The sequence below is a fragment of the Lampetra fluviatilis genome, chromosome 56 (genome assembly GCF_964198595.1).
Source record: "Lampetra fluviatilis chromosome 56, kcLamFluv1.1, whole genome shotgun sequence".
Lineage (NCBI taxonomy): Eukaryota > Metazoa > Chordata > Hyperoartia > Petromyzontiformes > Petromyzontidae > Lampetra > Lampetra fluviatilis.
The window spans coordinates 1,680,923-1,703,291 of record NC_136330.1 but is presented as its reverse complement, the minus strand read 5'-3'; the positions used below and the strand labels follow the sequence as shown (position 1 = coordinate 1,703,291).

General features: G+C 51.7%; 1 protein-coding gene across 2 annotated transcripts in view; it reads left to right on the top strand.

The window, feature by feature from the left end:
• Positions 1-22,369, top strand: part of LOC144950056 (uncharacterized) — a 95,510-nt gene that overhangs the window by 32,990 nt on the left and 40,151 nt on the right. For both annotated transcript variants that reach the window (XR_013640341.1, XM_078880040.1), the window contains exons 2-20: positions 3,365-3,424; positions 5,099-5,188; positions 5,531-5,575; positions 7,522-7,566; positions 8,503-8,565; positions 9,493-9,546; positions 10,495-10,521; positions 11,294-11,371; positions 13,008-13,070; positions 14,361-14,396; positions 14,567-14,608; positions 14,899-14,997; positions 16,755-16,808; positions 18,187-18,246; positions 18,662-18,706; positions 19,081-19,134; positions 19,649-19,690; positions 21,066-21,165; positions 22,093-22,128. Coding sequence is in view for 1 of the 2 variants with exons in the window: in XM_078880040.1 (XP_078736166.1) it covers positions 3,365-3,424; positions 5,099-5,188; positions 5,531-5,575; positions 7,522-7,566; positions 8,503-8,565; positions 9,493-9,546; positions 10,495-10,521; positions 11,294-11,371; positions 13,008-13,070; positions 14,361-14,396; positions 14,567-14,608; positions 14,899-14,997; positions 16,755-16,808; positions 18,187-18,246; positions 18,662-18,706; positions 19,081-19,134; positions 19,649-19,690; positions 21,066-21,165; positions 22,093-22,128 (1,093 nt within the window). In the remaining variant the exon portion in view is untranslated. The remainder of the gene's footprint in view (positions 1-3,364; positions 3,425-5,098; positions 5,189-5,530; positions 5,576-7,521; positions 7,567-8,502; positions 8,566-9,492; positions 9,547-10,494; positions 10,522-11,293; positions 11,372-13,007; positions 13,071-14,360; positions 14,397-14,566; positions 14,609-14,898; positions 14,998-16,754; positions 16,809-18,186; positions 18,247-18,661; positions 18,707-19,080; positions 19,135-19,648; positions 19,691-21,065; positions 21,166-22,092; positions 22,129-22,369) is intronic.

Genomic DNA, 22,369 nt, shown 5'->3' with positions numbered 1-22,369 from the left:
GATCTCGTTCAGCCAGCCGCCCGGCTCTTTGGTTTTTTCGGTAAAGTCACGTAGGTGAAAAATAAAAAAAAATTAACTCACGACGTTTCGGAAGCAACACAAGCCTCCTACGTGACTTTACCGAAAAAACCAAAGAGTATGAATCCTTGCAGTCACGAAAACTTCAAATCTGGAATTAGCCGCCCGGCTATTTTGCGCGAGAGATCCGTGGTGGTTGCTGCGTTGCTGCAACTACATCGGCAGCAGAAGCAGCACAAAGATGAAGACGTCGACAGTGCAGAGAAGGAGTAGATCAGCAGGGCCCTTCAGGAATATTGCAACAACTTACAAAAGGAGACTTCCAAACAAAGAGACAGCTGGCTGTGCGTGCGATGCTTCTCAACGATTAATGTCGTTCACAATTACGAACTTCCCAAACACGCACGACCGTTACGTCGGAGAAACGCTGCCAACACTTTTTATTGTACTTTACATTCTCCTCCTCCGCGCAGAGTTGTGTTGGCGAGTTAAACTCGCGATGTTGGCGTCTGGTTCTTTGTTGACAGCATGCCAGCCAGCTCCGCTTGGACAATGCCGGGGTGATCGGGATGTGGCCGCTGATCGGGATGTTGCCACCGTGCCGCTCCCAAGTTTTGAAACGCTTTGCTAACAAGGCGATCGTAGCCTTTAGCGATATTTAAGTCGGTCTTGGACACGTACTTCATTAGTTTTTTTCATGTCTTCGTTACAACAACAAAAACGCGAGCCCGATACGACACGCCGGAAGGTTCCGGCGACGGTGTTACAGAAAATTTGCGATAATCCATTCCGGCGCGACGGAACCACACGGCAGCGAAGGGAAATTCACCTCTGTAAACTGACCTTTGTAAACTCACCTCTGTAAACTCACCTGTGTAAACTCACCTCTGTAAACTCACCTCTGTAAACCGGCCTCTATCCCCCCCCCTCAACTAGTCCGGGCCATGTACTCTGCAGGTTCTATTTAATTCGTGGCTTTCCATACACGGCGGTGGCGCATCGGTGGGACCTTCGTATGAAATGGGCCCACTTTACAAATTTATATTCGAATCATTATTGCGTGATTTTTTTTTTCTGCCAGCAAGGGCTGCTCTTGTATTTGATGTCGGTATTCACGGCTCGATGGATGAGAATTGCTCTTTAGAAGCCACCCTTTCGTGATAGCGGTGGTGAGAAAGGAGCAGCGCCGGCTACGGGCTATGCCGAACATAACCCGTTTCTAGGAGCATTTCTCAAGGCACACCGGGGACCCTGCCGATAAAGTGCAGAATTCATACGATCAGCGATTATTCATCCATCATTCAACATCTTCTGGCTCGCTTTTAAGTAGACTGGCGGTGACACGTGCCGGGTGTGGGGATAATTTTCCTGCCCGCTGTGCTTGCGATACATTCTTTACACTGTCAATGTTGTGATTTAAAAAAAATCAAGAACAGCCCGTAAGCATTTAGTCAGTGTTCTTTTCCCGTTTACAGCTCTCTCTTGAAACAGCGATGGAAATTCCGCATTTATATGGCAGGGGTGAGTCACAAGACAACCACTGTTGACGTGTCGACAGAGTGGTACCAATTTTATCGACCCCGCGGAGATGATGGGCTGAGTCAACCCCCAACCGGGATTTGAACTCGGTCAAAATGCTTTTAAACGACACTTTCGTCAATAACAGATGTTACCTTTCTCACCACACTCGCACTTGACAAGACTTTCTTTTTTTCCAATCAAAAGCAATTGCCCTCGCAGAGATGAGTGTTTCTCAGAGGGGGCTTCGGGGTTGTTAGCGCCGCTGGAGGGGCTGGACAGGGAGCAACCCGACTCTGGGCTACCCTCATCGCCCCCCTCCCCCGACTCGCTTTTTACTGAAATAGCTACTGATGTTTTTAACCCCGTAGAACCATAACCCCGTATAACCATAACATGTAGGCAATATAACTACGGGGCCGTCCATAAATGACGTCACGGACCTGGGGGGGGGGGCTTCAGACATTTGTGACGATGTGTGACGATTGGGGGGGGGGGGGTGATAAATGTGACGTCACATCAAAATGTGCAACTTTAAATGAATATAGACAACACGTTCTACTTTTTAACAAATGGTTTCTCCTACAGCCACATTAAATACGCACTAGAATGACAAGTGTTTAAAGCGATTTGAAGCATGTTTTATATTTGGGGGGGGGGGGCGAGCTTTGTGACGTCATATTTGAGGGGGGGGTCTGACTTTTTGTGACGCCGTGCGACGAAGGGGGGGGGGGGGTAAAAAAATCGCCCAAAATCGCGTGACGTCATTTATGGACGGCCCCTACACTGTATACATTACTCGAGTTGCACCGTGTATTGGGTTTAGAGAGGAAGACAGTCTTACGGTGACGATATTCATAATGAACAAAACAGATTTAAAGGTACTAATACTCACAATTAAGTTACCTTGCGTATTGCTTTCATGCCGGGGCCCCCCCAATCGGTCCAGGATTTCCTCAAAGTGGGGTGGACCGCCACAACGCGATGCCGCTCGATCGACGGTGATAGCCCAGACGCCTTCCTCGGGCATGGTCCGCGTTGCACCGCAGGTCACTTTTGAATACATTTTTTATCAAAATAAAATTTTCTTAACGTTTTGTTCCTTGTTTCACTCCGTTGATTCGAGCCCCCTCTCCCCCCCCCCCCCCCCTTGTGGCCGACCTGGGCCCCCTCTGTGCGTCCTTGCACCCACGGCCCCGAAACCCCCACATCGTTGCGCCCCAGGGGAATGAACCCAGTCCTACGATCCCACTGGGTTCGTTTCGCGCAACCAAAGTGTTGCCCTCTGGTGGCGATGGTAGTGCCGTTGCGCACAAGAACCCGAACGAGCCGCTTCCACGACGAGTGAAACTAGAACATGCAAACACGCGCGCGCGAGGCGCTGTACGCACGCGTACGTAGAACTTCCTTCGCACCGTACGGAGGTGCCGGCACTTGCGCGGCATCCGTTGTTGTGTTGTGCGGCGGTGTGTCTTGGGGAGCGGTGGCGCAGCGGTTAGCGCTACGCTGCGCTGCGAACCTGGCTAACCGCGGGTTCGATTCGCGCTCACGGTCAACACCGGTGACGATTATCTGAACCGGTCCTGGGCCTCCCCTAGGTCGACTCGGCCTCAAATGAGTACCTTGTGCGTGTGTGTAAAAACATTACCACTGGGGAGACAAAGGCGGTCGGGCGTGGTGTTGGCCACTCACCCCCTCGTGTGCCGTGCTGGCCTTCATAGGTGCTCGCTAACAGCACTTGCCCCAACGGTCTGTTAAGGCTATACGGGGGAGTTTTGTCTTATATGTTGTTGTTGAGCAATGTTGTCGTTGTTGTTGTTTGTTCTAGGCGTGCCACGGCTGTTCCTCAGGGTCGTCATGTGACTGCAGTGGAGCGAAGGGAGACAAGGTGAGATGTTCAACTCCACCAGCCTCCTCCACCAGCTGGCCACTCGCTCCCAGCCTCAACCCCCTTGCACCGCAACACATCTCCATTTGAGTTGTTACGCGGGTGGTGCTGATGTCTTGTTAAGGAGGATAAACCATCATCGCGAGAACTCCGTTCACCCTCACAGCAGCAGCAGCAGTGATCGTTTCGTCTTATCCCCTCTGCTGTGTTAAACCACCACGCACAAACTCGCTCACTCGGCCACTCACCTACCCACACGTGACACTGCAGCTCACACTCGCCCGCTCGCTAACCCATCAACACCGCAGCTCACAAATAATCCGTGATACGCTACAAATGTATTCGCCGCCTGCTAGTCCTCTGTTGCATCCGTTCATCTGTGCGCATCGCGGCCCAGGCGTGCACTCTTCTGCCTTAACTACCGACCGAGCTGCAGCTCAGCCCAAACAGCCAGTATCGGAACAACCACAGCAAGCCCACATCGAATCTTCCAGGCATAACCCAAGTCGTCGCTCACCCCCTCCTCCCCCCACCTCCCACCTCTCAGCCGATGACTTCCCGAGAGAACAAAAAACCCCACGCAATTCGCTCGACGTTTTGCGAAGATCAAAAGCGGCAAATGGAAGTTTCCCACTCGTGTCTCCGTCGCGCGCTCGCTCGCTCGCCTCCCAGGGGGAAATCGGGCAAAGCCAATTAGGGATAATCGCAACATGTAAGGCTGGGATGATTGACTCGAAATCTATTTAGCCACTTTGGTGGAAAGCAAGGGCCGGATTTAGTCAATTGGCGGCACGGCGCTGAGGGGAGTGCGCTTCGCGGCGCTGCGTGAGGATCTGGAGCCCATTGTGATGTCTTGACGAGCCCCGTGTCCCGAGTTGTCCCGTCGCTTCGCCGACTCCCAATTTGCCAGAGACGAACGTGAAACGCGACAGGCTCGGCCACGGATGCTGCCCGTAGCGACGGTGGCAAGTCTGGGCCAAAGGGGCACCTGCCACACTTTGGCAGTGCCTTCGCTTCGGGCAAAGGCACTGCCAAGGGGGAGCCGGGCAGGGAACTGGGCTAGCCGGGGAGGACACTCGGCCAGCCGGGATTCCCCGGCCTCTCCTGGGGAAGTGGGGCCCTCCAGCTCCCAGATCATCGTTTCCACCCCACTCCCACCACCAACCCCGTGGCGAGCTCCGCTCTGCCAAGTCGCTCCACCGCTGCGTGATTGTGCGTTGAGTTCATTTGAATTGTTAGGCGGATGGTGCTGATATTGTTAAGGAGCATAAACCATCAACGCATGAACTTCGGTCATCGCAGCAGCAGCATCAGCAGCTTTTGGCTGCCCATCGAACGAAGACTGTGGTCACCAGATCACGTGGCGCTTTCAGATGCGCTTCTGCGGCCGTCTGGAACGCTCTTCCTGCCGTAATTATGAGTCCACTGGGAGCTAACATCAGTGGGGAGTGATATCTAAACCTCTCCTGGGACCTCCCGTTGGTCAACTCAGACTTCAATGAGGACCTCTTGTGGTGTGTGAACATCGGCACCGATGTAGCGTCGGCCACACCATCCCATCAAGTGCCATGCCCAGCTTTGAGAGGTGCTCATTAACATCGCTTGCCCCAGCAGTGTGTACGAGGCTGTACGGGGATCTGTGTCTTTGTCGTCGTTGTTGTTGTGTGTGTGCAGGGTGCCTCAGGCCTCCCAGGCCTGCAGGGACCTCAGGGACTTCCAGGATTTTCAGGGCCCGAGGGCTCACCTGGGCCAGAGGGCAGCAAGGCAAGTGGAATTCACGGCCCACACCCTGCAGACCACATCACATGGCGTCATACCGTAATACCTCTCATCATACAACGCTCCATGCTGCACTACCTCTCGTCGCCCAACACCACACTCCGTGCTACACTACACGTGACCATCCAACACCACACCAGACCACCACTCATCACGCGCAGAGCTTTCAAAGTACCGTGTTGAAGCTCAGCTGCTGCATTCCAGCACAGCAAGGACTGGTTCATGCGAATGTGGACTCCCGACATTCAACGAGTGCGGATCTGTTGCTCGTTTGCTCCGCACATGACACTCGGGACTCGGCTTGACGTTGGAATTGTGCTTCTGCAGGGCGACCAGGGAGACATGGGCCACGCTGGGCCCAAGGGCTTCAGGGTGAGTTCCTCCCAACCAACGCGCGTGACCTGTTTGCGTGTCTCTCTCATCATCATCATGGTGGCTAGCAGATGTTAACCACCTCGCCCGGTATACAGGAGGTCGTGGGTTCGATCCCGACCCTGCCGCCTGCTGCTGTATATTTGGAGCTTGCGTGTCTCTCTCTCCCGGTGGTCACGTGGGTTTTATCTCCCGGTCCTCTGCTTTGTCCCCTTCCAGATTTTAGAAACATGCATATGTCGGGGTGATTGTCACTCACCAAACTACACATATAGAGTATTTTGCTTCTATAAATTGCCACGTGATAAGCCACTTCGTTGAGCTCTCATTTGTGTCCTGGTCGCTTCTGAAAAAGAGCTACGTAGCTCAGTAGGCTTTACCTGGTAAAATACAAATATTTTCACAAAATAATAACACCACAGGATAAATCTTCTCTTTAGACTCTATTATAGGGTCAAAGAAATCTCTTACTAGTTCCAGCCCTATGATTACCATTATCTCTGATTATCCCCAGTTATTTTGCCATCCCGCTTTGCATAACGGCTTCCTGTTATCTGGAGTTGTTTTTCGCGGATAAGGGGAGTTACGCGCCGTATTCATCCCAGTTCCATATTCATCACATGTCCATATGCATTCCATATCCATATTCATACAGTTAACATATTCAACCCATTACCATAATGCACACATCAACATATTCATCCCAATACCTTTCCATCCCATTACCCGGGGGCTTAATGACTAGCCCACTTATCCACGATTGCAATGTTGGGAAAATGACCACAGAGTTGTGATCAGACAGTCGCCGAACGACACGGTATGCGTAGGCCTCCACCCATCCGCGCGCGTGTGTGGGTTGAACCTCTTTCACGCCGTACGTAGCAAATCACGCTAATCTGAGGTGTGGGGTAAGGACAACAAACTAAACACAAAAAACAGTTCTAAAGAAACGAGTTTTCAATGAGTGGATTAACAAAGGACTATACATTATTATTTTCCGTATCGTTTCCTTACGCGCAACGATGGCCGTTATTACCGATAATAGGAATGAAAGTAATTTCAACTCGTAACACGCGGCACCGCACAGTATCCGGCTCGCTTCGCGAAGAGCCAGCGAGGGCGACTCGCGGACGCGTGGAGAAGGAGCCACAAGCGAGCGGGCAGGGCAGCAGCAGCAGAGGCCGGCCGGGCAGGCGGGCAGGCGGGCAGGCAGGCGGGCAGGCGGGCAGGCGGGCAGGCGGGCAGGTTTATGACGAGCGGCTGCCACGTCTCCGTACGCTGTTCCCAAGCTAAAATTATGTTTGTAGATTTGCGCCGCGTGCATCCCATTACCAGGCGCGTCTGGTTTCCGCTCGCCTTGACACGACACGGCATGTCATAACCAAGCCAAATGTGTTTTTAAAAAAATGGAGCAAATGAAACGCAGGCCCCGACGCGAGCCCATATCCTCCCCGTGCAGGTCAACCGTTAAAATCCTTGCGTCGCCCGTGGGTTTCCTCCAGGCGCTGCGGTTTTCTCCCACACGTGTAAACACCCATTGATTGGCTGAAAACATCTTGAAATATATATGTCGAGGACTTCAGAGCTTGGGCAGTTGATGGAGCTGGCTGACCGCCTGGCTGTCATACAGACTGTCTGTGGTTCCTCAGCGATTGTGAAATGCCATTTGCATGAACGACTCGATATAAAACTGAACATTTCTTGAGCTGGCTGCATGGAAAGTCTGAAAGCTCACGAGGGAGGAGAGGCTGCCATCTCTTTGTCGGGAGCAGGTGTGGCACTGGCGAGATGTGTGCGCATGCTTGCGTTTGTGTGCGCATGTGTGTGCATAGGTACTCGCTAACAGCACTTGCCCCTACAGTCTGTTAAGGCTATATGGGGGATCTTTGTCTTTGTACGCACATATGTGTGTGCGCAAACTCTGACTCCATTCTTTTGCCACACAGGGGACACCAGGAACCCCAGGGTTTCCAGGGACGCCAGGCATGCCGGTGAGTGCCACATCGCACCGCACATCATCACACCTCACCACACCTCATCGTGCCCGTGCTCGTTCCACCGCACATCACACACATTGCACATCGCGTCGCACCGCCTCATCTTGTGAACGTGTCTTGTTTTCACCTCGCCTCTTGAAGTGAAAGGAAAGGCATGCCGCATTGAGGTTCAAAGTGAAGAGCTGCGAAGAGTTGATATCAATTGGCTCCGGGGTCAACTGGTTCGGGAGGAAGGGCGCTGAACCCATTACCTCTTGACGCCCCCCGTAATTTGGTGAAGGGTGATTAGTCTGGGGAGTGGCTAAGGATGGGAATCTACTGGGTGAGTTATGAGCAGAGGCTTCATTTCTCTACCAAATATTTGCCTTCGCGTCGGTAAATGTCCGGGTGATGGCACCACGATCAGTAGCCCACAACCAGCCATGGCGAGCAGTGTACTGGATGTGGTTTGCCGGGCGTGGAAATATTCCTTGCCGGTTTACTGCCCTGGACAGATCAGGCTTAATTGAAACCCTGGTTATAATAACAATAATTTTTAACTTTATTTTATAAAGGGCCTTTCATTTATAAATATCTCAAAGCACTGTATTGTACATTAAAAACATCTAAACTTCACTCACAAAGTACAGTTAATTGCAAGAGAAAAAGTTGTTATGAATGACAACTATGTTCGCACTGTCGATAGAATGAACATCAAACTACGAAAAGAGGCATTAATAATTACACTCAGTACAGTATGGTAACATCCATAAGTCTGGACTGCAATAGGTTCATGTGCAGGAGCAATGATCTCTGATGTGTGTTCACGGTGTACCGCGCGATGTACCAACTGACGCACGGACATCTCCAATTAAAAACGCAATGTTGGAAATTACCTTTGCCGGGGCATTTCCTGTGCCCCTAACCCAACACCGATTTTCCACCCGGCAGGGCCTCAATGGACAAGACGGCCCCATGGGGCCTTCCGGGATCCCAGGATGCAATGGGACCAAGGTGTGTGGAGCTGCACAGAGAGAGAGAGAGAGGGTGGTGCAGAGTGCTGAGTGCAGCCAACCGAGTGTCCGTGTGAATAGCGGGAGCGGTAGTGCAGCGGTGAGCGCCCTGCGCCAAGAACCCGGTGGCATGAGTTCGATTCTGGCTCACGGCCAGAATCCGTGGCAAATATTTGAAGCGGTCCTTGGCTTTGCTTCAGTCGGCTCAGCCGTAAATGAGTACCAGGTGTGGTGTGTGAACGTAAGTACTGGCGAGACAAAGGTGGGCTGGTTGTGGTTCACGCTCACTGCTGATGGCTGGCCTCAGTAGCCTTCCAACAGTCTGCATGGCTACATGGTGGGGGGGGGGTTATTTATATTTGTGCGCATTTTTGCTCGCGAGCCAAGCAGCCGTGCGTTCACGGCTACGTGCGTTGATCGGCGTGCGGGCTAACGTCTGTGCGTGACAGCAACTTGACGTTCTGGCAGCAATAACTCTCAGCAACATCAGGCGACAACAGCTATGCATACTGGCAGCCTCTGCGTGGTGGTGGCTTGCACGTGCTTCCAGCCGGTGTGTTCGGACCGGGAGCGGTAGTGGCGTCGCGGTTAGCGCTGCGCCACGCTACGAACCTGGCGACCCGAGTTCGATTACCGCTCACGGCCAACACCGGTGACGATTATCTGGACCGGTCCTGGGCCTCCCCTAGATCAACTCAGCCTCAAATGCGTACCCGGTGCCATGTGTAAACATCACCACTGGGGAGACAAAGGTGGCCGGGCGCGGTGCTGGCCACCCAACCCCTCGTGTGCCGTGTAGGCCTTCATAGGGGCTATTCGCGAACAGGATTCGCCCCAACAGTCTGTTCAGGCAATGCGGGGGGGATCTTTGTCTTTGTTTTGCATGTGGTGCACTTGCTTACCACTTGTCGTGTCCGGCTGTCTTTAGGGAGACGTTGGGCTGCCTGGTAACGACGGAGTGCCTGGGTTAATGGGACCTCGGGTGAGTGACAGGATCGTCATCGTCGTCGTCATCATCATCATCATCCACTGGGCAGCAGGGTAGCACAGTGTTCACATGTGTGCCTCGGAGATGGAAGGGCCTGGGTTCGATTTCTCAAACGCACCTACCACCACCACCCGTCTGCACGAGTTTCCTCCGTGTTCTCTGGCCTCCTTCCCTGAGCTACAAACTTACACAGCGGGGTTGGTGTTGGTCAAATATCCCAATGCAGCAGGACCATTCTCATCAAGAGTCTTCGGACTGAGTGTGGCATTCCTGATGCACAAGACATTTTTAAAAATATAAATACAGGATGCTTAAAAAAAATGTTCACACTTTTAAGAATTTGCAACAACACCACGAGAAATGTGCTGCCTCTGAGCTCTGGAGACCACCTGGAGAAGATTCTAGACAACGCGTTGATAACGATGGCGAACACGTAGAGACGCTTTGACTTGTTACAGCTATTCACATACATTTATAATAATTAGGGGTTTTCCCCTTTTTTCTGGCAACAAAACTGACACCGTTTGCAAGGAATCATGTTAACATTAACCACAATACTTGCAGTCAAATGCAAACAAAAAACAATACTCTGATAATTTATGCATTGTCCTTGAAACTGATTGGTCCACACCAGAGACAGCTTTTCTTAGAGCCTAGTTTAATATGGTGTTGGACCAGATGACGCCAAAAGGCGCACCTTTTGGTACTGGCAAAGGAGGCCTCATGATAACATACATTTGTTATCATGTTACAGTGTATTCTTATCCGTTGTTTTTTCATAAAAAAAGATAGTCCCATAAGGGACAACATTTATTTGAAGCACCCTGCATATATGCACAGAAATGTATATCTATATGTGTGTAAATATACACTCTTTATTCCACTTTGCTTAAGGCTGGAAAATTGCTGCAAATAACACGTGTGGTCAATTTGTCTCCGCAGGGAATTCCTGGATTGCCTGGATTAAAGGTTCGTTGGCGATGTGCTCCACACGGGACATCGTGACGTCCTGACATGCGTGTTGTGTGTGTGTGTATACATTGTGATGAGAGAGTGTTGTGTGTGTGTGTACACTGTGTTGAGAGAGTGTTGTGTGTGTGTACACTCCAACATGCTGCTCTCTGTCGCTGTGTAATGGAGTTGTTTTGTATCTTTGCTTCGCTGCCCATTGACTGTGCCCAGAGGTAGGTTGCTCACATCTCAGAATCGCAGTTGCTTGCTGCCACGTGAAGTGCATTCCAGAATAAAACTCTCAAGCCTGGTTTGCTAAAATATTAAAAAAATATACCACGTTTTATAATATTTTATCATGGGACCTTTTTGCCAGTATCAAAGTATAAAAAAATTAGTTTTACCCTTTCTGGCATTAAAACAGGTGTTAAGATGTGTAAACACCAAATAGATACCTTTTGCAATGAAGCAAGTCTGTTTTAACCACATGTACTTGTGGTGAACATTAACAAACATGCTCTAATAATGTGCGCATTGCCTTTGAAACTGATTGGCCTGCACACCATGTATGTTTTATTAGTTGAATGTGATCTTAAGCATCTGCCAGTCATCTCAGTCAACCCACGTGACCTGGGGCTGTCTCGTGACCCTCCCGTCAGCGGCCCGTCGACACTTCACGTGGCCTCAAAGTGCACCTCGCCTGGCGGAGGCGTCGGAGTGACGTCACAGGCGCCCAGTGGCAAATGAGACTCTTGTTGTCGTTGTGACGCGCGTTGTGCCACCTTCACAGGGCGACCCCGGAGATTTTCTTCCTGCGTTCCCGGGACAAAAGGGCGACTCAGGCCTCCCAGGCCTCCCAGGAAACGCCGTGAGGCCCAACATTCACGCACACACACACACACTTTGCCATGCATCACAGCAACGCAGCCATCGAACCCCATGCAAAGCTGGCTCAGTTCTGAGCTTAAAATAGATTTGTTTAAACGATTTGTAGTTCGGCCCTATCGAACCGTCAGAAATCCTATATCAGCCTTGGATTCTGTCTGTGAAATATATTCCATTTCAGAGGGGGTGGAAATCCCAGCTCTCGAGGAAACCCGCCCACAATTGTTCAACAGAGACACCCCGTGGCGGATGGCGGAGTTAATTTTTTCGTGTGCAGTTAAATCATTGCAACTCGTAACGCGCTGCCACCGCACGGCGTTCACTCGCTCTGGAAGGGAGAGAACGAGATGACAGGCGGGACCACGAGGATAGGCAGCCACGAGCTGAGCTGGTGCCAAATACCCCCCATCCCCCCCCCACCTCTTTAAAGCTCTGCGATCCTCTATATATAAAGGTGTTTTCGGGCAATCAGAAGTCAGACGTTCATTACCCGAGCAAAGCCCATTGAGCTATCCAGCTCTCGTACCTCGGAGGTGGCGACGCTAACCTCATGTACGTCACTTGGTATACTCGTGAAGGCAACTTGCATTGAGCTCAAATTAAACCAACCTCGTCTACGGCAGGGTGGTTGTAGCGGTCACCCTCGTGCCTCACAGCAAGAAGGACCTGGGTTCGATTCCAGAATCAGGCGCCTCTCTGTGTGTGGAGTTTGTATGTTCCTCCACCCCGTTCTGTGTTGGCTTCCTCTAGATTCTCTGGTTTCTTGCCAGAGCTAAAAAAAAATACCAAACCTCCCAATGTCACTGTTTTCAGCCAAAACATGCCAGTGCTGAAACACGACCTGCAAACTACTGGCTTGGTATCACACGCACACAGCAGCATCACCCCCAGCTGCATAACACACCTGGCACAACCCTCGTGAAAAAGAGCACTGAGATTCAGTGAGGCTATCCTGGGTAAACACTCATAATAAACACATTCCTGCGGAGGGAGCTGGTAGGAACGTTGGGTTGCTCGGTCAATGGCCAGGGTCAACGGCGGCGTGGTGTATTCCGCAAATATGGCCGACTGTGAGGGCGGGCACAAGCCGGCGTGAGTAGGTTAAACGTTGAGTTTTATAAGGGCACCACGGGGTGACCAGCCCCTCCCCACCCAGCCCCACCCCTCCCACCCCTCACCCAGCCCCACCCTCCCCACCCAGCCACTCCCCACCCTCCCCACCCAGCCCCTCCCCACCCTCCCCTCCCCACCCAGCCCCACCCTCCCCACCCAGCCCCTCCCCACCCTCCCCACCCAGCCCCACCCTCCCCACCCAGCCCCTCCCTACCCTCCCCACCCAGCCACTCCCTCCCTCCCCACCCAGCCCCTCCCCACCCTCCCCTTTCCACCCAGCCCCACCCCTCCCATTTTTGGATGCACGACGGACACAAGAATCCCCAGTGGGCTGATGTAACCTGGCGGTTCCTACCAGTATAACATGATGTATTTCTCTCCACACCGCTCTCTCTTTCTCTCTTTGCCTCTCTCTGTGTCGGCCGCACTCTCTAATCTCTCTCCTCTCTGTCTCCGTGTCTCCACAACGTGCCCCTCTTCTCCTCTGGGTCACTCTTTCTTCACAGGGCTATCCTGGAGGCGCAGGGCTGCCAGGCCCCATCGGGCCCCCAGGCGCTCCCGGATTTCCAGTACGTGGATTCACGTTCACTCTGATGCTCACAATACCAGCAATCACGTCGTGCCTGCATGAATCGATTCATATCAATGCAGTATACGTGCCGTGTGGAATCAGGTCATGTAAACGCTGGGTCTATACACGTGGACCTGCTCGTACACTCTTGTAAAAAAAAAATCGATTCTTTAATTTAATTTGTGACCGTGAATTACATCGGAGGAACGTACGTGCGTAAGCATGTATGATATAAGCCAGCGTGAAATAGCACGGCTGTGGAATGCATAATAACAACACAAAATAATGATAAGTTGCGGTGAATTTAGAACGCGGGTTTCTTTCAGCTCGATTCCTGAGCTCGCTGCCTGACGATGCTCAGAACTGTTTGAGTGTAAGGTGGCTCTGTACGTTGAATGCATGTTACTGTATTTACGTTGAACTTTTGGCGTTATCTGGTCCAACACCATGTGAGACTAGGCTCTAAGGAAAGCTGTCTCGGGTGTGGACCAATCAACTTCAAGGACAGTGCATACATTTTCAGAGTTATGTTTTTTTTTGCATTACGACTACAGGTATTGTGGTCTATGCAAACATGACTCCTTGTAAAAAAAGGTGTCAGTTTTGTTGCCAGATAAAAGGGTAAAAAACCAATTATCATACGTTTAACTTCTTTCGCACCGTACGCAGCCAACTGTGCTAATCGGAGATGTGGAGGAAGGACAAGAAATATCTAATATCTTGGTTACGCTAATATCTTCTGACAAAAATCGCAGGTTTCATCGCTTGATTTTAGCTGTTTCGCGTAATGAACTTTTTCATTCAAACCGCAGGGACGATGCCGAGGTTTGCTGCTTCGTTGCAGAGGTTTGTGGTTTGAGCCCAGCGGCCACCCTGCATAATACTGCGGGAGTGTTAACGGAAGATACGGGCCGTCGATGTTAAAGATCCCCTGACGTTACGTGAAAAAGAATAGGCCGTTATGTTTGCCGGCTTCACCGTTCAAGTTTTCCGCATTTGAAGACTACTCACAAATTACCGCCCTCGACTCTGAAACTACCACGGACTGCACTTGTCTGGGGAACATAGTGCATTGGTGATAACCTTGTGCTAGAAGTCGTCAAATTGACGATTGTATTTGTTTATAGTCGTGGCATCGACTAATAAACAAAACCAGGCCAGTGAAATAATTTATCTCAATGCAAAAGGGAGAAAATCAAATGTTATCCTCACCACCACAATCAGAGCTTTGGAGCTGTGCAAACCCTCCGTTGATTATGTGTTTTGCTATTTTTTTTGCTTTTACCAGGGTCCGTCAGGCCAGCCTGGGCCTCCAGGACCCAAGGTGAGTTCACATCCTGCACAACCAGGTTATCCGTGACCCATCTCAGTGGAGGGCATTACCCACAGCTGCCGTAACGGTGTCACGGCACCCAACTCGTCCACCCACCCACCGTCCCACCCCTCCGCACCCACCGACCCAGCATTAACTCTGCGCGTCTCTGTGGCCTACAGGGACACATGGGACTCAACTTCCAAGGCCCCAAAGGAGATAAGGTGAGTCTGACGCTTTTCCGTACGTACACCTGCCACTCGCCCGTAACCACGCCAAGCGTTGGGGTTGTGCATGGTGAGGGTTGAGGAGCAGGTGGAGGTGAGCGGCTCAACGAGCGCAGTGAGAGATAGGCCCACCGGGAGTCCCTGCCATCGTCAGCGCTGAAGAGACAGAGGCGGCCGGGTGTATTTCTGGGCACATCCGCCCCCGGCTTTCATAGGTGCTCGCTAACAGCACTTGCCCCCAACATTTTGTAAAGGCTGTATGGGGGATTTTTATTGTGTGCGCGCAGGGGGAGTCAGGGCTGCAGGGTCCGCCGGGGCCTCCCGGCCACATCCGTGAGCAGCAGGGCATCGTCGACATCACTGACGGCTTCCAGAAGGGGCAGACGGTAAGCGTCGCTTTGGGTGGGAACCTTAATCACCTTCATAAAAACGTGGATATACGTGCTATGAAGAAGGGCGATTGCCCAAAACGTCGCCTATTACATATATATGTTTTTCTTTGAAGGCCACAGTGTTATTGACGAATGTGTTGAGTTGTTTTTTGTTTGTTCTAAATGTGCTTGGCCGCCACTGCCGACGCAGCAGCGCCGCCAAAATAATAATTTGTTTCACAAAAAATATATTTCCTAAATGGATTTTCTCACAGTGCTGACCGTAGCAGAGTCCTGCATCGGAGTCGGGTCACTACGGGTCACTGCAGGTCACCTGTAAAGTGGTTTAGGCTGAGGTGGGGCCACGTTCATCGTTGGCGAGACCCCGCGGGCGTAGAGGTTCCCGTGGAAGTGACAGAGAGAGGCGTCCCCGGGGGCCGACCTGCCAATGAGAGCTTTCTAGACATTGGGCGGCGCTACGTTCCGCGCCGGATCTGGACGGCGTGGCCAGCGGAGTCTCTGAATGCGTACATACTCTCCGTCTCGCTCGTGCTCCGAGCCGAGGGGAGCACGCGGTCGGAGTGGAAGAGAAGTCAGAGAGGAGGCTTAGGCCTGTACGCTGAATTGCACTGAAGTTTTGTACTGAAGTGTTTTTGTTCGTGAGTCTTCCGATAAGCATAAACCATCGCCACGCAAACTCCGGTCATCCTCGCGGCAGCGGTTTTTGTGTGGCCATCGAACAAAGATGGTTGCCGCATCGCGCGCTTTCAGGTGCGCTTCTGCTGTCGTCTGGAACGCTCTTCCTTCTGATATTAGGAAGCCACTGGACCTATATGCTCTTTTAAATAATCTAGATTGAAAACTAATTTCTTTAGAACTGCTTTTTTCTATTTAGTTTGTTGTCCTTCCCCCACACCTCCGATTAGCACGGTTGGCTACGTAGAGTGCAAACGAAATTCAACATGCATATGTAAAAGTGTTACCATGTGGAGGATAATAGTGCGAAAGGTATAGTCGGAATTTTACTGGAACAACTCAATACAGGTGTTTTTTCCCAAAAAATTTCGTTTAAAACAATGGTTTACGCTCAATGCTACAAAGTATCCTGAGCAGACTAAGTAGTGCATGGCACGTGGGGTCAAACGTTTAGCAGCAGATTTCGTATTTTGGAGCAGAGCACTTTTTTGATATGTGTAATGCAAGTTCGTGCTTCGATGCTGCGAGAACCACACATCATCCAGACAAATACAAAAATAGTGAAAAATATCGGGTTGCTGATCAAATGAAAGTGGGTCAGGGCACGGCCATGGCGGTAGTGTAGAAGCGGGTTGCGGCATCCGGTGGGGTCATGTGGGGTCAGGTGGGGTCATGTGGGGTCAGGTGGGGTCAGACAGTCATGGGTCGTGTCGGGGTCGCGGGTCAGAAAATAAGAGAGCTATGCAGGGCTCTCGATCGCAGTGAATAAGCGGCGCAGCCCGTGGACCGAGCGCCGTATTGCAATGAACGGTCACCGTGCGGTACCGTACACGGGCGCTCGCGAGAGAAGAGGAAGACCGAGGATGCGATGGGCCGATGGCCAGAGGCACGTCGGCCGGGACGTGGCTCAACGACTGCAGCGAGACTGGCGGAAGGAGACGAGGAAGGGAAAGATGCTGGCTGCACGCCGAGCTGCCAACCCTCGGGAGAGACGACGTTGATGATGTGCGCGTGTGCGTGTGTGCGTGTGTGTGTGTGCGTGCTCGTGCGTGTGAACGCGCGTGTTTGCCACACAGGGAGACGTGGGCGAGCCAGGCAAACCAGGCCTCGACGGTCAACCCGGGCCCCCGGTGAGAGACCGCGTTGTTGCTACTCTGCTGCAGATGTTCACGTGCGGCTCCACACTGACACAAAGATCCCCCGTATAGCCTGAACAGACTGTCGGGGCAAGTGCACGGCACACGAGGGGGTGGGTGGCCAACACCGCGCCCGGCACCACCCCACCACGCACCCACCCCCTCCCGTCTCGCAGCAAGAAGGGCCTGGGTTCGATTCCAGACTCAGGTGCCTCTTTGTGTGGAGTTTGGATGTTCCTCCCCCTTGTTCCGCGTGGGATTCCTCCGTGTTCTGTGGTTTCCTCCCATCGCTAAACATGAACTGGAACTGGTATCTGGTCAAATATCCAAACTCAGGACCATGCTGAAAAATAGTCTTCAGACTTAGCGTGGCTTACCTGGGTAAATAAATCATTATTGTGATCACCACCATTGTCATTCATACTGCGCCGTTCACAATTCGGACTCAGTGCTGTACATACAAAAAAACCGACTTAACATATACTTGCATATGCTGTGTGTGCGTGCGTGCTCTGGGCGCTTTAAGTGTGAGCACTTGGTATGTGTGCGGTGTGTTGTGCCCTGCGTACTGCGCGTGTTCTAGGCGTGCACCTCGCGCGTACTGTGTGTACCGCATGTGCTCCACGTGCGTGTGTGCAGTTGTGTCCTGGGCCTCGCCCAGGACGACTTAGCCTCAAACGAGTACCTGGTGCGGTGTGCAAAACATCGCCACTGGGGAGACAAAGGCGGCCGGGTGTGGTGCTGGCCACCCACCCCGTCGTGTGCCGTGGCGGCCCACATAGGTGCTCGCTAACAGCACTTCACCCCAAAAGTCTGTAAAGGATACACGGGTATTTGTTGTGTGTACATGTTCGGGACACGTGTGCCCTATAGACATACGGTTGGCACCTCGGATGAGCACAGTTTCCTAGGTACGATGCGAAAGAAGTTCAATACAGGGATTCCTCTATTTACCAACGAGTTAGGTTCCAGAGGTCTGTTCGTAATTCGATTTGTTCGTAAGTCGAACTTTACTCCTGTCGATTCCAAGCACGTTGTACGTCGTGTACACTAAACACAGTGAATGTCTTTCAAAGTTGTATCATCTCCTGTAGATGTGAAGGTTTCTTCACGTTCTGCAGATGTAGATGCCAGCACCGCCATCTATTGTGTGGCGGTCGAACTTACGACTCTCGGTCCGAACAGGAAACTCGATATACGGACAGGTGTGTTCGTATCTCTGAAAGTGCGTAACTTTAAAGTTCGTAAATAGAGGATTCTCGGTATACATAACATACTACGCGTGTGTTCCTGGGTATGTGTACTGTCGGTATAACGTGGGTACGCTGCTGCTGAGTACCTCTGCATAACGAATGTCATCTGCTTTGCACAGGGACGACCGGGCTTTGGTCAGAAGGGAGAGAAGGGTGACTTTGGAGAAGCTGGCAAGAGGGTGAGAGTCCCGTTTTGTGAAGATTATTTCGTTCATGTCAACGACGTGATTTCGATCGTGCCGCCCTCCGTTACGCTGGACATTCTTCTGTCGTGCGACGGGAGTGGTTGACAATTGGACGTCGTCTCGTTTGGCGATCCACTCCGGTGGCTTCCTGCGATGCCAAGTGGAGAAATTAAGTGGCTCCAGCAACAGGCCCTCGGTGGGCAGATTGATGCGATATGATCCCACGGTCTGGAGTCGCATCCCTCGTCTTCCGCTCGTGAAGCTGGTGGCCACTGCCTCACCGCTCGCTGGCTGCGCTAAGCGACTTCCGTGCGATGGGCGAACACAGGGTTGCTCAATATTACTGTGCAAATTCTGCTCACTAATGCTTGACCGTGTTTGTACTCTCCTCCCATCCCTCGTTGATCAGGGGAAGCCAGGAAAGGATGGGGATTCAGGACTGCCAGGAATCGATGTGAGTGCACCTCCACCAGCAATGGCGTAGGCAAGCAGTTGCAGTGCTGCACCTTTGCCTCTTGTTTATGTACGTGTGCACGTGTTTGCATGCGTTCCAGTTAGAGCACGGCGCTACTAACCTGGAGAGACAAGTTCAATTCCCACTCGCGAGCAATATCAGAAATGAATATCTGAACCGGTCCTGGGCCTCCCCTAGGTCGACTCAGCCTCGAACGAGCACCTGGTGCAGTGCGCAGGAGACAAATGTGGCCGCTGCTAGCCAAACGCCTCCTCGTGTGCCGTGCCGGCCTTCATAGGTGCTCTCTTACAGCACTTACCCCAACAGCTTGTCGAACGCTACAAGGGGGATCTTTGTCTTCGTGTGGCACGCAGGGAGAGCCTGGTATCCCAGGGATTCCCGGCATTGACGGCCTGGATGGCGAAAAGGTATTGACCACACATCGCACTCACACATTTCGCCGGGCGGCGGTGGCTATGCACGTGGCCTGCAGTCCCGCGCTGTGGAGGCATCGAGGGTTGGTGGATCGCACGCAGATGTGAAACTCCCTTGCCGTGGGCATCGAAGAGCCTCACGCTGACTCACGAGGAGCATGCGGTACAGCAAAGGTGGCCTCCACATCGAGTATGGTATAGAGCAGGGGTCGGCAACCAAAATAACAAGAAGAGCCATTTCTTTCCAATTCGGTACAAAATTCAGTATTTCAAGAGCCGCAATGCATCTGAGTACATACTGTACATGCGTACATATTGTCAAGAAGCAGCCCGTAAAGAGCCGCATGCGGCTCCGGAGCCGTAGGTTGCCGACCCCTGGTATAGAGCGTTGCCCCTCACACCTGTGGGCTTTCTCTGGGCGAAGGATATCATATACGTCATTTTGTTAAAATATTGTTTGCTAAACACGGACGTGCATTGCCTAAACGGTGCGTGTGTGTTACTCTAGGGTCTGAAGGGAGATGCTGGAATCGCAGGGCCTCCGGGAAAAGTGAGTGACTCTCCCCAGCGGACCCGTATAAACACACACACACAGGGCGGTCGATTTCTCTTACGCTGTACAATGGGCAGACAGGAAGTCTGCTCCAGATGTGTGACGCTCCGCAGGCTGAAAGTCCACTGCTAAGGTGAAGTCCAACGCCGCGTAAGCAAGGACAGCTACATGAACCTCCACAGACGATCACGGTTACACCGCCACATTACGCCCACCATGCACGAAATACTCCACTGGTTGCAGTGCCGGATTAAACTAGTGCAGGGCCTGTAGCATATGTTATAAAGGGGCCTTAAATATATAAAAAAACACGTAAATATTAAAACACACACATATTTAACTTGTAATCGCTAACCTTAAACACCCAGTCGTTCATAAAAGTTGAAGGCAGTATAATAGTACAGTAATAGAGCAAGTGCAGAATTACTGAACCGGAATTGATAGCTTGAAATCATTTAGCGCGGGGCCCTTGAAAGTGCGGGGCCCGTAGCATTTGTAGCTACTGTTGCTCCTAGGATAATCCGGCAATGTCTGGTTGTAAGTGGTTAATTGGTCAGGGCGGATATGTGACGGTCGGCTATGCGGCGATGTAAAGTTGAATGAACAGTGAGGAAGTCAATTTTTTGTATATAATGAAACAAGCTTAGAAGTCCACGTTTACATGTCAATATTTAAACGTATTCTTTTTATGGCTCATTGCCATGTGGGCCTCCTTCACAGCACGAGATGGGTTTTGCTGACTCCTGCGCCCAACGAACCCCATCGTGTTTACGGAGCGATCTTTTGCTACCGTTTATCTCACACCCAGAGGAGAACCCGAAGCCTGAAACCCAGTCAGGATATTTAATTATGCAAGCGAATGGCGTTGCATGCCGCTGCTCAAGGAGGCCTTTGGAATGAACAGGTCCATGGGAGAGGCTTCAAAAGCAGCTGTGTGATATTGGCGTCCGGGGCCATTCTCTGGCACAAATGTTTCAATTTGGAATGCCATCTGACCCTCTTGACACCAACAACACGATCGGAATATAATTTGGGGGGGTCACAATGCACACGTACAGCCGTTATGTCAATCCACTGCTGGGTGAGGGCCTCCTCACACAATGCAAGTTTATGGAAGGTTATTAGACCGCACTTCACCACGTTGGTTGGTCAGTGAGGGTTGGCGGAGCGAGGGGAGCATAGAAGCTGAGCTAAAATGACAGGATAACAATCGATGTTTCTGCACTGCCTGCTCTGGGAAAAGGAGACGAAACATAAATGAAAAAGTCGCACGAGCCGAAGGTGGCTGCAAAGCTTGGACCCGAGCTTCTGCGCTCGCAGTTCCCGCGGCTGTGAGAACGAAGCGCTCCCCGTCTGTGGCCCGCTTCCGCAGGTGGTCTCAGTCACCGGCAGCAGTGACGTCGCCACCGCCCAGAAAGGGGACATTGGATTCCCGGGACCCCCCGGGGACAAAGGGGAGCGTGGGTTTCCCGGTAAGCGGTCAAACGGCCGAGCGGTTTACCGTGTTTCGCCGCAGAGGTCCACCGCGGGTTTAAGAGCTTGGTGGCCGTCTCGGTTAACGCCACGGAGTGTGTCTTCATGTTGCACACTCGAAATGAAGGACGTTGGGCAGGTGCTCCAAATCGAGGGCAAACACATTTATTGTGGTTAATCTGTAGAATGAAACAGCACGTGTATCACACGCAGCAATCTTTACTGAGTCGCCATTAACCACGTGGCTGGTGTACACGTCCGGTTAATCTTTAACCCTGCCAGCCCCCCCCCCCACAGGCCCAAATCGGTCATCACATGCTGATGTACACACGTGCATTGATGAACTGCACAGCACATGAGGACTTATTAAAAGAGTGGTCCATTCCTAATGTGCCACATTCACCAAAAAAAACGACGCTCCGTCCGCTTTGCAGTGGATCTCGTTACTAAAGGCGGCACCCCCTTGTATCCGGCGTCGTGATCCAAATAAGCCGTGTTTTTTTCTCTCGCAAATTACCGAATCGGGTGAAGCCGCAAAGCAACATCGCCCCCGCCTCCCCCTTAAATTGACCGATAATACCTGAACATTTAAAGGGCTGCAGAACTTGGACAATTGTTAGCTTAATGCTGTGTGTAAGTATCACTGTGTAGAGGCTGTGTGTAAGTATTGCTGTGTAGAGGCTGTGTGTAAGTATCACTGTGTAGAGGTTGTGTGTAAGTATTGCTGTGTAGAGGCTGTGTGTAAGTATCACTGTGTAGAGGTTGTGTGTAAGTATCGCTGTGTAGAGTTTGTGTGTAAGTATCACTGCGTAGAGGTTGTGTGTAAGTATCACTGTGTAGAGGCTGTGTGTAAGTATTGCTGTGTGGAGGTTGTGTGAACGTGTTCACTGTGGGTTTGTCACGTCACACTCTGCTCTAACCTGCAGGTCCCCACGGTCTCCAGGGCACGCCTGGACCTCCGGGTAAGAAAGTCGCGTGGCCGTGATCTCATAATTAAAGGAGTGCTTTGAGTGTGGGTGAAAGCCGGTGTGCTTGGAGAAGATATACACAGAGAATTGAGTTTCTGTAATGCCGTCTGTTTCCTGGCCACCTCACAGCCCATCTAGAGACCTCACCAGGCTCAGCACTGATTGGCTTTCGAGATCTGACAAGATTGTGCAGATTCAGGTCATGTAGGCAGGAGCAGATGACAAGATGACTGAT